At 36.7% G+C, this 16,158-nt stretch overlaps 1 protein-coding gene across 1 annotated transcript; it reads right to left on the minus strand.

Moving 5' to 3' along the window:
• Positions 1-544: 544 nt before the first annotated feature.
• Positions 545-1,511, minus strand: LOC111141963 (taste 2 receptor member 10). The gene is given in 2 exon segments (XM_022494848.1): positions 545-586; positions 588-1,511. Coding segments are annotated over 2 exon segments (966 nt in total).
• Positions 1,512-16,158: the final 14,647 nt, after the last annotated feature.

The raw sequence follows: 16,158 nt of genomic DNA on the forward strand, positions 1-16,158 counted from the left end.
CTTTCTAGCTCCTTCTTACTGAGCATCTACTACTATCTCTATCACATCAAACACATCCAATTACACACAAATTAAGGTTTAAACAGTGAGAGTAAAAGTGATCTTTTAAATAATTAAATAAATTGCACACTCAAAACACACACTTCTGTCTCTGACTCTTACACCCATGTTCTAAATATCAAGGCTGATTACGATTCCCTTTGTCTTGCTTTCTGGGTCTTCTTGGTGAAAGGCTCTCAGTGGTTCAGGGAAGTCGGGCAAAGCACAGTGCAAACTCCTGTTTTAGGTGCTTATTCTCACCATCATAACCTTAACAGTGAAAATAGTCTCCAAGCTGGTTTTCCTCCAGGAGATGTATGGGAAGAAGACATCACAGGGTCGGGAAGGTGACAAAGCCACCGAATCGTCACTTGAAGAGTAAAATTTCCTAGAATTTAGTCAAGATAATTATGGACGATTTTAGCGAGGTTCAATAACACAGTTACAGTCAATGCAAGTACGTGTGGTGCAAGTAAAACAGGTTTTCAGGGGCTTCTTCTCTAGATTATTCTCTTAGAACATCCATTTCTCCCCACGCGGGTCTGTGCAGCTGTGAGCCGTGTCCCGGCCTCACAGCACTTGCATTGCTGCAGGGCCCTCAAAGAGACTCGCTTCAGCTTGCTGTTTCCTAGAATTAGGATAAGGGAGTGACCGCAGGGATAGATGGCTGTGGTCGTCATGCCAAAAATAAACAGTAGTCTGTTTTCTGGCATACTGAAACATACTATCTCTATGACAATGCCTATAAAATACAAGATGAAGAGGAAGATAAAAGATATTAAAAGTTTCATTGCTTTCATGTGTGCTTCTGTACTGGGGTCTCGGGGTCCAGTGACCTTCATTTGCACGCGCCTGTTGTGTCTCCAGAGGGAAATGATTAACAAGAAACATGTAACCAGGCAGAGTGTAAAGAGAAGAATGACTCCTAGGTTGACCAAAATCTGCTTAGTAAAGAACGTACTTTTTGGCATGTTGAAGTCCCAGGTTGTATTTCCACTCCTCATTCTGTTATCATTAATAATCCTCACAATTTGTGGAAAAGTAAATAACCATGAAATAAACAAGGATCCCATCAGAAGGTGAAGAACCCTATTGATCCTACCCTTCAGCCAGAGAAAAATATGGTGGGAAAAATTTGCTATCTTCAGGAAATAGAAGATACTAAGGCTGGTGGCAAACCAGATACTTGATTGATTGATAATTATCCATGAGTAACTAATAAAATCAATTAGTTTGCCAGAGTAATACATATCTGGAGAGAATAGCTTTATGAATCCATCTGTAATTATTAACAATATCAGAAAAATTCTAGAAGTAGCTAAGCCAGTGAGAATAAAGCCAATCATCGAAAACTTTTTGTTCTTCACACAGTCTACACAGTTGACAAGTCCAATAAATCCATTCCCTAGAACTCCCAGTATTGCTTCACTAACTGCTATAAAAATGAGGAGGCCTTCCAGTATGCTTATCATATCTGCCAATTCCTAGTATTGCTTCTGTTACATTACATTTAGGTTACCTGCTGCAGAATGAGACGAACGTTAGCTGCTTGATGGAAGAATTTTTTTCTTCTATTTCATTACATAAAGACTTAAAAATGCCCCTAAAATGCCTTGTGATGGAATCAGAAATGTCTTCATGGAGACCACCTCAGTTTCATCTATAACTTAGCGAGTCTGGGGAACATGTGTTCAGACTGAATGCCTACGTACGATTTGTGAAGATGCAAATGAAAGTTTCTGTTTCATGGATTTCACTTATCCTCCTGTGAGACTATTTTGCATCTGTTAACCTGACTTGTGGAGTAGGAGTGTCAAATGTATACCCACAAGAAACAGAACAGAAACAAAAATTTGACCTCATCCTTTTAAATATCAACTACAACTTCATCGTTTGGGTTGTATTTATGACCGTTTAAACCTATATAAAGGAAAAACAGTTTATAGAGGTGGCAAATGAATTTAGCCAATGTAGACACTTGCTCTGAATAAGTAGAGGCATAAACACATTTTTGTCATTTTCCTGATAATTCAGGCAAAACACATTTTTCAATATTTTTCAATATAAAAAGGACAATAGATTATGACTCAATTATATAGAAACACTGAACAATTGCCACTTCGTGTTAGAAAATGGACTGATCCAGTGGGCATAAAATCAGTAAGGACATAGCTGGAATTCAATAGGATTATTTGACATCTATAGACTACTTCATCCAACAAGAGCAGATTATACATTTTTCTCAAGCTCACCTGGAACATTCTTGAAAATAGACTGCCTTCTGGGCCACAAGGTACACCTTAACAAGTTTAAAGAGTAGAAATTATACAGCATCTGCTTTCAGACCAGAATGGAATTAATAATCAATAACAGAAAGGAACTGGAAAATCCCCAAATACAGGGAAAACAAACAACACATTTCTAAAGAACATGTGGGTCAAAGAAATAATCCCAAGAGAAATTTAAAATATTTTGAACTAAAGAAAATGAAAACACAACTTATCAAATTTGGGAGATGCAGGGGAAGCAGAGCTTAGAGGGAAATATATAGCATTGACAGCATATACTAGACAAGAAGAAAGATCTATAATCATCATCTAAGCCTCCACCTTAGGAAACTAGAAAAAGAAGAGCAAATTCAATCCAGTAAGCAGAAGAAAAGAAATAAGAATTTGAGCAGAAAACAATGAAACTGAGAGCAGGAAATCAATGGACAAAATCAATTTAAAAAATGCCACTTCCTTGAAAGGTAAATAAAATTGATAAACTTCTTAGGTTAACAAAGAAAAAAAAAGAGAGGAGACAAATTACTAATATCAGAAATGAAAGGGGACATCACCAGTAATGTCATAAAGATTTTTTGTAAAAATCAAAATGAAATCTGGAGAGTAGAGAATTTGTTTTTGGTTAGCATTACTAAAAGTTATGATTTGATTTTTATATGAATCAGAGTACCTGCAGTTAAGACACATCGACTCAAACTCATTATACACACATTCTGCCACAGATAAAGATTTTTTTAATTGACTTTGAGCTACCAGGAAAATTTCCAAGGCAGTTCATCTTCATTTGACACATTTGATATGAAAACAATTATTCTATCGACAAACATTTATAACTGCTCTGACATTATCAGATGTTATTTGGGGATGCTCTTAGAACTAGGGTGAACTCGTTCTGAGAGTAGGTTCAATGTGTGGAGAAAGTTTGTTTCCCATACCACCAACAAGAAACTCTCCAGACATCAAGAGTTCTACAATTCAGTTCAATTCTCACACTATTTACTAGGAGATGTCGTCAGATTCCAGAGGGTCAGGGCTTGGTCCTATACGACTACCTCCCTCTGCCCCTACTTCAGACACCAGTCACTAGCCCAGGCTGTTACCTGGGGCTCTGAACTAACTCTAAATCAGAGAGATTCCTATAACCTCCTCCTTGTATTTTGATTAACTTACTAGAGCAGCTCACAGAACGTGGAGAAACATTTTACTTACTACATTACTGATTTATTAAAAAAGATATGACTCAGAAACAGCTAGATGGAAGAGATGCATAGGGCAAGGTTTATGGAAAGGGTGCAGGGCTCCTGGGACCTTTCCAAGAGGGCCACTGTCCCTGAAGCCCCAGGTGTTTACCAAATGCTGAATCCTATCCTTTGGAACTGGAAAATAGTTATTAACACATGGGATAGCTTCTTACATTATTTGGAAAGATAACATTTATTAATAAACACTTTTTTAATAGGTAATTAAGAATATTAACAGATTTAAGTAACCTTGATGATGAAACACTTCTTGGAAGGTAAATAAAAATTCCATTCAAACATTTTTTTCAATTATATTATAAGTGCTCTCAAATTTTATTAATATTAATAATAACAAGAATTCTACGGACTATGTCAGAAATACCTGCTTTGATCATATGCTCAAATTCTTTGATAAAATAGGAAATGTATCATACTACTATGCCTATATTTTTTCTACTAAGTGTGTGGGAGAAGAGGAGCATATAATTATTTCATTTAGTTTTCTTATTAAAATGTTGGAAAATAAAAATACATTTGATTGAGTGTGTATAAGGAAACACTAGATACACAAAACAATTAAAAATAATTATTTCTGGAGTTGGGCTTCAGGGGTTTCAGTCTGGGTTTATTTGAATTTACACTGAAGATGCACTTTCAGAAATACAAAAATACTGTAATATTATAATTTAAAATAAACATATATTTTTGTCTCCCACCCATGGTGCCTGGTTCACAGTTCCCAAAACCCTTGGAATTTCTTAAGTGATAAGAACAGTGGAAGCATCTTACATTATAATATATAGTTTTTTGTCCTCAGTTCCTGAAATCACTTCAGAGCCATAAAGGTGAAATGAGTGTCCTGTTATAATAAGCCCCTTTCAGCTGCAACTGAGTTTATGTTAAGGAACTGACTTTTGGAAAGCTGGTGAGGATAGAGGTTGGTTGCAGGGAAATCAACCAGAATTAGAGGGTGGAAACTTTCAGTCCCATCCCCTGATTTCTGGGGCAGAGGGATTAGATATGGAGGTGAAGTCAATCACCAACGACCAATCGTTTAATCAATCATGCCTATATAGTGAAGCCTCCATAAAACACCAAAAAGGATGGGGCTTGGAGAGCTCCAGGCTGGTGAATCAGAATGCTTCCAAGTGCCACTGTGCAGAGTCCCACGTTCCCCAAGGACAGAAGCTCCTTGCTCAGGACCTCATTCTGCCTATCTCCCCATATGACTTTTTATTTGTATCCTCTAATGTTTTTTGTAATAAACCGGTAATCTGCTGAGGAAACTGGTTTCCTGAATTCTGATGAGCCATTCTAGCTGATTAACAGACCCGGAGAAGGGGCTTGTGGAAACCCCTGATTTATAACCAGTTGGGTCAAAGCACAAGTAACAACATGAGCCTGGAATTAGCATCTGATTGGCAGCCTGTCTGGTGGTACTGAGCCCTTAGCCCATGGGACCTGATGCTGTCTCTGGGTAGAGAGTGACAGAACTGAGTGAAAAACTGGGTGGTACAGGTGGTATAGGAAACCTCTCTCCCTATTCCCCCCACCCCCCAACACACTGGAATTGGGCGTCAGAATCAGTAAACACATACGCACAAGATTTCTCATAGCAGCATTGTGTGTAATTGCAAAATACTGGAAACAAGTATAAACATAAGAACGTTGCTGAATCCATTCAGGTACTATGAAGCCATGAAAAAGAATAAGAAATAATTTTATAAATGGATGAAGCAGTCTCTTACATATTATAGAATAAAAAAAAGAAAGTGCAAACTATCATTCGTATAAGAAATGGGGAAAAGGGTAATATGTACATATCTTTTTTTTCTTTAATTTTTTATTTTAAGTAAACTCTATTCTATACATGGGGCTTGAGCTCACAACCGGGAGATCAAGAGTCACATGATTTACAGACCGAGCCAGTCAGAGGCTCCATATTTGTTTACTTTTTCAAAAACACAAATAGGAGGGGCAGTCCCTACAACCCAGCAGAGACCTGAGGAGGTGTCCTCTGGTGGTAGGGCAGCCCCCTCGCCCTCTGCCAGCACCGCAGCCCCGACTGCGCCCCACACTCCGCTCATCCCAGACGGCGACCCGCCCTCCTCCCCCCATCCCCCAACTCCCCCAACTCCCATCCCCCGTCACTGCAGGACAGCGATACACACATCTCAGACCCCTGCCCTCCATCCCGGGACCACTTCCATTCATCTGGGCAGACAGCCCACACACCCCTGTCCCCCCGCTCCTGGCCCTGGCAGAGGTGATGCCCAGGAGAGCCCCCGAGGTTTGCCTGGGGCACGCCTGGGGCAGGCGGCTTGAGCTCAGCTCCCTTCCTGTTGATCTTGGGGACACACTGAAAACCTGTCCACCTCCTTAAAGCCTGGTTTCCTGCCCCTTCTCTCCACTGCTGAAATCACCCCCAAGCCCAGTGATTGTGGATCACCTTGGAAAGATCAGGAATTCTCCAAAGTTGGTGCAACATTTAAATCAATTTATGAGTCACCATGGTCATTCCTGCCATTCATTGGTGAACCGCTGAACTGAGTGAGGATGAAGGAGCAAAAGTTATCCCTTGATTTTCACGCAATTTGGGGCTCTGTGCTTTTCCAAAGCATTTTAAGCAGCATAATTAAAATAAACAGTGAATTTTGGATCACCGAAAAAAAATTAAATTTAATTAAAAAAAAAAGAACCTGATACTCTCCTATAAAAAAAACAGTGAGAAAAACAAACAAAATACAAATAGGAAGAAGAAATCAGAAATAAGTGAAATTGATTACCTATAGGGAGTGATTTAAAATGAGATGGAAGTTATGGAAGAGGGATTACACTATTATCAGTATGCCTTTTGTTTAGTTTTGAGTCTTGATGATAATGTTATAGATAATAAAACAAGGGCTGGAGAAAAAAACCTAAAGCAAAATGAATTAAAATACAGCCTTTACTTCTTCAAATTAATCATCGGAAGGGGAAAAAGAAGAGAACCAACCAAAATAACTTTTTTTTCCAAAATAACCTTTGAACAGATTTTTTACTGTACGTCCTCATATAAGCATTCATGAACAATAAAGAAGTATTGAGATGTAGTTAGTACTCTTTCTTTCTACAAGCAGTATGTGTTAGCAAATCTGAAACTACTTTCAGTGTATTTTATGATTAAACAAATGAATGTGTAGACTGAAAAAAAAATGAGAGCCATGTTTTTCGTTGTGAAAGAAGATATACAACATGGAAAGAATAGTCTGTAATTTTTTTTTAAAGATTTTATTTATTTATTTGACAGAGAGAGATAACAAGTGGACAGAGAAGCAGTCAGAGAGAGAGAGAGAGGGAAGCAGGCTCCCCGCTGAGTAGAGAGCCCGATGCGGGACTCGATCCCAGGACCCTGAGATCATGACCCAAGCCGAAGGCAGCGGCCCAACCCACTGAGCCACCCAGGCGCCCCTATAGTCTGTAATTTTTAATTGGTTTAGAGATACCAATGTATTTTCATCATATATATACATACATACATATATATATAGAAAAACAGACACATGGAGAGAATAATGGATGTGTATGTATGTATGTATGCTACCAAATCCTGTTTTTTAAGTACACTTCTACACTAAAAGAAATCAGGACTCCTTGGAGAAATAGTAAATACAGGGCAAAATTAGAAAAAATATGAAATGAGCCTAAAATATTTTGCTGTGCAAGAATGTAAGGAAACACTAAAAGCATTATGGAGACATGTCAAAAGGATACAAGAGTCACCTAGAAGTGGTTTTTACTTGACAAATCTAGACCCATGTAGGCATTAAAATAAATCATGATAGTAGTAGGTAATAACCCATTGAATAAAATATGAGCCTGCATTATACAATATGTCTGCTGAATAAAATATGAATCATCCATATATTTTATATATAAATATATATTTATTCATATAAGCAAATGAATAAATAAGTGATTTCAAGTAAGTGTTCTTTGTCAGACAAAAGAAGTGTTCTACTTGTTTATTAAGTGTGTGTGACAGGGTACCTGGCTGGCTCAGTCGGCAGAGAACGTGACTCTTGGTCTCAGGATCATGAGTTCAAAGCCCCACACTGGGTATAGAGCTTACTTTATTTTTTTTTTAATATTTTATTTATTTATTTGACAGAGAGAGAGATCACAAGTAGGCAGAGAGGCAGGCAGAGAGAGAGGGGGAAACAGGCTCCCTGCTGAGCAGAGAGCCCCGATGCGATGCGGGGCTTGATCCCAGGACCCTGAGATCATGAGGTGAGCCGAAGGCAGAGGCTTAACCCACTGAGCCACCCAGGTGCCCCTAGAGCTTATTTTAAACAATAAAATATACCTTGTTTTTTTTTTAAGAGTGTAAGTCAAAAGACCATTAAATATAATGTCTCCCTTATTCAGGTTAAGGGTATATTTAGAAGACTATTAGTTAACTTGATCCTGGTATATTTTAAGAAATAGAGTCTCTTCTCTTCTCTCTCTCTTTCATTCTCAAAATCCATAATAAAGACTCAGCTTTACACAGCCAGCCCTTTGTTTCCCTCTGTGTGGGAAGCACTTAGCTCTTGAGTGATATGCAGGCGGTTCCTGGAGAAAAAAATGTTCAACATAAAATGAAGATTTCTACTAAGTGCTATCTTCTTGACTCTGAGATTTATAGCACCATCTGAAAGTAATCAGAAATCTTACCATTTTGGGGCTCCTGGGTGGCTCAGTCAGCTAAGCGTCTGCCTTCGGCTCAGGTCATGATCCCAGAGTCCTAGAATTGAGTCCCACATTGGGCACCTTGTTCAGCAGGGAGCCCACTCTCCCTCTGCCTGCTGCTCCCTCTGCTTGTGTTCTCTCTCTGTGTCAAATAAATAAAGAAAATCTTTAAAAAAAAAAAAAAAAGAAATCTTACCATTTTTCAATTATGTCCTTATCTTTGGAAGATGGCTTAAGAAAGTGGCAAAGTCTGCATTTTTTGTTGTTTTTTTTTTGTTTGTTTGTTTGTTTTTTTTAAAGATTTTATTTATTTGACAGATCACAAGTAGGCAGAGAGGCAGGCAGAGAAAGAGGGGGAAGCAGGCTCCCCGCAGAGCAGAGAGCCCGATGCGGGGCTCGATCCCAGGAACCTGGGATCATGACCTGAGCCGAAGGCAGAGGCTTTAACCCACTGAGCCACCCAGGCGCCCCAAAGTCTGCATTTTTGTGTACAATATAGTGGTCTTCTCTGTATTAACAACATTGTTCTATTTTTATCGGAGGATTCCTCCTTAAGGATCAACTCTCAGGTAGGATTGTGCATTGTGAATATAGAGGTATGGTAAAAAAAAAAAATCGAAACACTTTTTCATACTTTTACCTTTCTAGGCATAACTTATAAAACAAATATTTCCAAGAAATTGTTTTATTGGCCTCTTAACCATATTTTCCCTCTTTCATATCTGTGTTTTATGCCAGCAAAAGACTAAGATCTAAACAAAGAGCATTTCTCTTCATTTTCTATTTAACTTTTTGTTATGAAAAATTTCAAACAGAAACAAAGGCAAAGAGGACGATTCAGTAAGTCCCATGTACTAATTATCTGCTTTCAGCAGTTACCAATATATGGCCAATCTACTCTTACCTATCCCACTCCCTGTGGATTATTTTGATATGCATTCCAAATATGATAGCCCCACACCCCTCAGGTTGTACAGTACGCTAGTATAATAACATTTCTGGCATTAGTTACCGGATGATAGGAAAGGATTTTAACAACTTCATTGAATTTTAAACTTTTTGATTTCTGCAGTTACATCAGTACAGAAATACTCTCAAATACAGATTATTGCAAAAGATTATCAAAACAGGAATTAAATGGCTAAATCTGGATTATTCCAGAAACCAGGTGGTTATCTAGAGGAATTAAATAGTTTTAAGTAAAAGCACATTAATATGACATTAATATCCCTGAATATGATATGAATGACCATTCATATCACAGATCCATATTGGCCTCCTGACATTTGTGAATGACTCAGTGTTAATGACAGCGATTTTCAGTTGGTCTTGGAATTTTTTCTTCTATTTGGCTTTGTCTCTCTGCCATATCTTACTGTACCCACCTGTTCCATTTTGATTACTTGTGTTTGATTTTTAACAACATCTCTCTTCTCTAGGTCTGTATGAGTGGAAGGTGACTTATACATACATACACAGAAGTTCTAACAGTTCAGAGAGGTGATAGTTCCTATTTATTTATTTATTTATTTATTATTTTTTCATCTGGTTATTGCTTAGAGGTCTGTCCAGGTCTAGGAAGAATTTAAATGACACTCAGTGAGACAGTGAGACTGGAAGAATCCAGTGAAACAAGGAAGATTACATACACTTCTCGTTGACTTCTCTCATAGACCAATGTAGCCGAAAATGCCTTCCCTTTAAGATTTTACTCATTTGGCCGTTTCCAAAAATCACAACTTATGAGTGACCTGAAAGATAGGGAATTCTTATCATATCACCAAACATCCAAACCAAGCCAGCTTATTCTGTAGCAAAAAAATTGTCCCCAAAATGTGAAAAAGGCAAATGGATATAGCACAAAGAACACGAGAAAGAGAAAATTAGTTTTGCCTCTCTGAAATGGGCCTTCATACTGGGGTCTCTAGAATCACTGACGAGCTCAATGTGTTTCCATGTGTGTTTCCACAAAAAAAAAAAAAAAAAAAAAAGGAGGAACAGAGAAAAGAAAATCAAGGGGATACAGGAGTGAGGAACCTGGAGGGGCCAAAGCCAGGCCACTCCCACAATGTGCCACTTTGGCATACTGATTATTTTAAATTAAAGTTACTTAAGAAACCAGTGCAAAAATACTCAGACCCTCCTCCATTCCCCTGAAAGCAGAAATGAATCTCCTAAATAAAAAAATATCCCCTCTGCACTAAAGTAAAAAGACATCTTTATCACCGGAGATAGGGACTTTAAAGCTGCGAAAGCTGCGGAAACAAACATTTTTGCTTTTTTTTTTTTTTACTCCTTTACAACTTCAGTGCAAATTCTGTTTAGAATTACTTACTAATTAAAACTCACAAACACCTGTTTTCCTTGTCCTGTAAATTCTTCACAAATTTATTTTCTCTTTGTCTAAAATGTATAAAAAACTGCCTGCCTTGGTCATTTCCTTAGGTCTCAATTTCGTTGTTGGGTTTCCATGAGGGAACCTCATGGAAAAACTATAACAGGAGGAAAAAAAATAACTTTTTTTCCTCCTGTTAATCTGTCTCACATAAATCTAATTCTTAGTCCAGCTGGGAGACCTTGCAGATAAAGGGAGAATTCTTCCTCCCGACAGACCCAGTAGTAAAGATAATCATATAATTTAAATTTTTATTTTTATTTGCATTGAATATCCCAGTTATATTTCTCTCCTTCCCTCTTTGACTTCCTCTCTCTTTGTTGTTGTTTTTGGAAATGATATCAGAAACATCAAAACTATATGGCAAAGGAAAGCTTATGAACTGGAAGGTCACAGATACCAGCAGAAGGATGAAAACTGCCTCATTAATTCTCCATTTTAGCCAAAGGGAAAGTGAAGAGAGAAATTGGCGACCTTCAGGATTAAAAAAAAAAAAAGGCAGTGATATAGGTAGCTAACCAAGTGCTCAAGTGGCTGGTCAATATCCAGAAACTAGTTTAAGATATAGTTATTTCCCATAGGAACAGGGATTTTCTGGTATAATAACACTGAAAACAAATTGATGATTGTTAGCCACAATTGACTAATTCTGTCAAAGTCCAAACTAATAAGAATAAAGCCAATCAAGCATAATTTTCAACTTCTAATCCAAGCAATGCAATTTGTGAATCTAATGAATCCATTCCTTAAAATATCTATTTTAAATTTCTCACGTGTTACAACCATGAGAACTTTCTCCAATGTATTCGACATGGTTGCAAAGAAAAAAACTCTGATCTGCAGTTTGTTGACTAATCTCCTAATGATTTGCTAGATTAGGATATAGGTTTTGTTTAATTATGCAATAATATCTACTTTTCTTTTTTATTGTGGCTTTTCTTCTTAGCTATGAATCCCAGTCATCTCCAACAGCCATTGAACATTTCCAACCAGCTCTGCTAAGGATTTCCAGTCTTGGTCCAGATGTCAGCTAGAAATTGTAACATCCTATGTAAAGAGATGGTTGAAAGACTAGATGCTCATTTGCTAATATGTAAATAAAGGCGCAGATTAATTTTCATTCTTTTGAATAAGAATTCCTCTCTCCTCTCAAGGAACTGCTGCATTTGATTTGCAAATCTCAATTGTGAAATAGGTACCTCTGTTAAAAACAAAAAGTCAACTGAGTAAATTTTAAGACCCCATTGGCTTTATTAATTAATTCATGAATCAAACAACATCCTCTGTAGCAAGTAGAGGGGAGTTCCAAAGGGCTACAGAAAAAGAAAAGTTTTTAAAGGTAGAGAGGGAGCAAAAAAAAGGGAATTATTAACAAAGAATCAATTATTTTAGGCAAGGTCACACTCCTAAGACGACTGAAAGGGGTCTATCCGTAAATTTGCTGGTGCTGGCCAGGAAATTCCCATGTTGATCTCTCTCTCTCAAATTAATAACTTAAATCTTTGAAAAATGTGTAACTATATTTAAAATTACCTACTGGGTATATTTCTGCTTAAATTACAAAATGCCTGAGGGATATCTGTTCTGATCATTTGAAATAAATTGGAAAAATATTTTGATTTATTGATGTCTTCAGTGCAGTTGAACCAATAGTAATTAGATGTCACTCTCATCCCTACCTTTCCGACTCGGTCTTTCAAGAAAATTAGTAGTGAAAAGATTCAAATAATGACATAACTAGCCCAAGGGAGGAGATCCTGTGAGATTGTGTTCTGGGGGCAGATCATATTAAGGTAGTCCTACAAAGAAGCAGCTGGTTAGTTAGCTGGTTTGCTAGTTAAATGATACTTTGGGACTAATTAAACCTTGTCACTTCAACCTCTAAGAACAAACAAATCTACCATAAAGGAGGGCCCACCAACAATCTAGACATGATCCAAGGACAGTTTGATCATCACGTTTGTTGCTAGCAAAATACATTCAGAGGAGAGATACACAGACCTTAATCACTTCATGCCCTAAGGACTAGAGATTGTGTAAGAGAATAGGGGATGGATGACACCCCTTTTTGCCCTCCACTTTCCAGTATATCCAAAATAAATCTCTTTCTTTTATATTGTCCATTGTTGAGTTAATCATTCCATAGACTAGAGAGAATTCACAAAAGCTAGTTCTTAATTTCTCAAGCAAATCCAGAAGCTCTAAATCCTTTGTAGGTCACCTATTCACAGAAGCCAGAAATCTGTGCCAGCCTGATTTTACTTTTACTCACTACCAAATTCAGTCAATTTTATGATCTTAATAGCTCTCAACTCTATCCCCTTGTCACCAAGTCTATGACTACTGTCTTGATTCAGACCCTCATCATTTTGGCACAGGCTGCAAGACCAGTCTCATTACTCTTTACTTACAGTCTTATCTTTTGTAGAAGTTCTTTCCATTATGTATGTAGAGGTTCTGCTTTAGTGAAAACCCTGTCATTCTTTTCAGGATGAATGCATCCTTATTTTCATGCTTTATTCCTGGTGCTCATCTCCTTTCTGATTCTTTTTTTTTTTTTTTTTAAAATTTTTTTTTTTTTTTTTTCAGAGAGAGAGAGGGAGAGAGAGCGAGCACAGGCAGACAGAATGGCAGGCAGAGGCAGAGGGAGAAGCAGGCTCCCTGACGAGCAAGGAGCCCGACGTGGGACTCGATCCCAGGACGCTGGGATCATGACCTGAGCCGAAGGCAGCTGCTTAACCAACTGAGCCACCCAGGCGTCCCTCCTTTCTGATTCTTGCAGACATTGTTTTGGATACAATTCCTTCTGGAAAAGTGTTCCTCATCATCTGAACTTGGATTTGGGGTCCTTTTTTATCATCCTGTGTCTCTCTAATTATAGCATTTTTTTGTGATCTATTATGACTGCTCTCTGGACTGTAATTTTTTGGAAGGAAGAAAAAATTCCGATGTTTCACTGTCAAAATCCTCTTAGTAAATGCAAAACCTGACAAATAGTAAACATTTCATAAATATTTGCTGGATTGAAAAAAGCACAATCATAGAAAGTTCTAGAAGTATATAAAAATAGATAAAAATTTCAGGCACCTGGGTGGCTTAGTCGGTTAAGCTTCTGCCTTCACCCAGGTCATGATCTCAGGGTCATGGGATCCAGCCCCACACAGGGCTCTCTGCTCAGAGGGGTGTCTACTTCTCCCTCTGCCTGCTGCTCCCCCTGCTTGTGTGCTCGGTCCCTCTCTATCAAATAAATAAAATCTCTTTAAAAAAATAGATAAAAATTAAAATACCAATAATGTATTAATATTTATACTGATTTTCTTCCAGTATTTTAATATTTAACTATTCCTTACTTATCATTACACATAGTTATAATCATACTATTTTTGTAATATTGAGGTCTAATTTTGATTTACTAGCTTTAGAAGATAAGGTCTTTTGTAAATTTGGTAAACTCTCCGCAACAATTATTCTGAGAGCTTCATAATATTACATCAAAGGCATATAATATTTTTACTTCAAGTAATCCCTTATTGAGAGTACTATTATCTTTTTCTACTTTATTTTTCCTATTATACACAATATGACAATGATTACCTAAATACATGTAATTATTTCTCTACTTAGATGAAACTTCAGTAAGTTGAGATTATGAGTTTAAATGTGTAAGTATTTTTGGGTTTTCCAATGCACATTTTTCAACCCAAATTGTTATCAGCCTATGCAAAGCATTACCATTAGTTAATAAAAAATATTTAATTGAAAAGTAGAACACAGTGTTTTCCATCATGATATATCTGCTCATATTCATAATTTGCTTATTGGAGGAGCCTTAGTGATTTTCTTATGTATTTTTGCCAGTTCTTCTTATACTGGAGTTATAAGCATATTTCCTGTTTTCTGTATCAATCAATCAATCAATCTCAGTTGTTACTTGCTTTTTAAATTTAGAAGCTAAAATAGAAGTTGTTAATTTATAATTTAAAATTTATACCAAATGGAATATTGAACAACTGTACTCTTCTCCTTCCAGACAAAAAGTCTGTAGTATCTCTTTACTTACAAACTCTTTACCCCCATGATTTCCACTGTTGCAATAAGCTGGAACTTAGTTATGTTTATAATGTATTTCCTTTAAAGCATATAACCTACAAATTAGTTTACTTAAGCCTTCTCTAAGGTTATTCAATAACATTTCATAATTATTCTTTCCCTTAGGTATTATGCTTTTTTCTACTGACTTTATTCTAAGTCCGTTTTAGTTTCCCAACTAATATTAGATATGATATTTTTTTGTCTTACATTTGAGATGAGAAAAATAAAACTTTCGTTTAGAGACATGTTGTTAAAGGCCTGTGCAGTTTGACGAACTTGTATAGAATGATCTGACAGTGACTGTTTAAAACATAACTAAGTACCCTTATTAAGATGAACACTGAGAAATATTGAATCATTAAATTGTATACCTGAAACTAATAGAACATTATATATTAATTACACTTCAATTTTAAAAGGGAGGGGAAAAAAGAACAAAATCCAAGAACCATAAAAGAGGTGAAAATTTTGTACATACAATAATAAAATAATTCTATAAAAATAATACCATATGTAAAACTTTTAGAAAGAAATAATTTATTGGGAAATATTACGACATTTGAAACACACAAAGAGATAATATTCATAATTCATAAAGGGATCTGAAGAGTAATAAGAAAAAGTCAAATAGTCCTGTTAAAAAAAGGGATAAAGTTCATGACAAGACAAATAACTAAATTAAGAAAAAATAGTGCAATACCTCAGGTTCTTTCAAGGTGTAAAGGATGCCATGTTTCCAAAAACAAGCAGTCCATTTACCTTAAGAAAATTCTGCAGTCATTTCTTCGTGCTTTTCTCTAACATAATTACCAGACCCAGGGTTTCTTAACCATGATGCTCTAGTTTTTAGGCAATTAGTGACTTTCACTTGGACTGAGAAAACTGACCTTTGTTCCCTCTACTTATTAACGCATATCCTTGAGCAAGGTCATAAAATCAAATTCCTACAAGTGCTGGATGGAAGCATGAAGGTATGTTGTACACATATATGGATATTAAAGATTAATATTGAGGAAAATCAAAACAATGAAAGATAAATGCTAAATTGAAAAAACAAAAGAACTAACCTTCAAGAAATTGCAGAAAATGCAGAGGTCATAGAATATTAAATCAATATTAAATAAAGAACAATTGGTGGATCCATAGGATAATATGTCTACATATTATTATTTAAAAATAGGGGCGCCTGGGTGGCTCAGTGGGTTAAAGATTCTGCTTTCGGTTCAGGTCATGATCCCAGGGTCCTGGGATCGAGCCCTGCATCAGGGTCTCTGCTCAGCAGGGAGCCTGTTTCCTCCTCTCTCTCTGCCTGCCTCTCTGTCTACTTGTGATCTCTATCAAATAAATAAATAAAATCTTTTTTAAAAATAGAAGAGAAAAGATAAATGACAAGAAA

The sequence above is a fragment of the Enhydra lutris genome, unplaced genomic scaffold (assembly GCF_002288905.1).
Source record: "Enhydra lutris kenyoni isolate GAN:26980312 unplaced genomic scaffold, ASM228890v2 scaffoldscaffold7, whole genome shotgun sequence".
NCBI classification, from domain to species: Eukaryota; Metazoa; Chordata; class Mammalia; order Carnivora; family Mustelidae; genus Enhydra; species Enhydra lutris.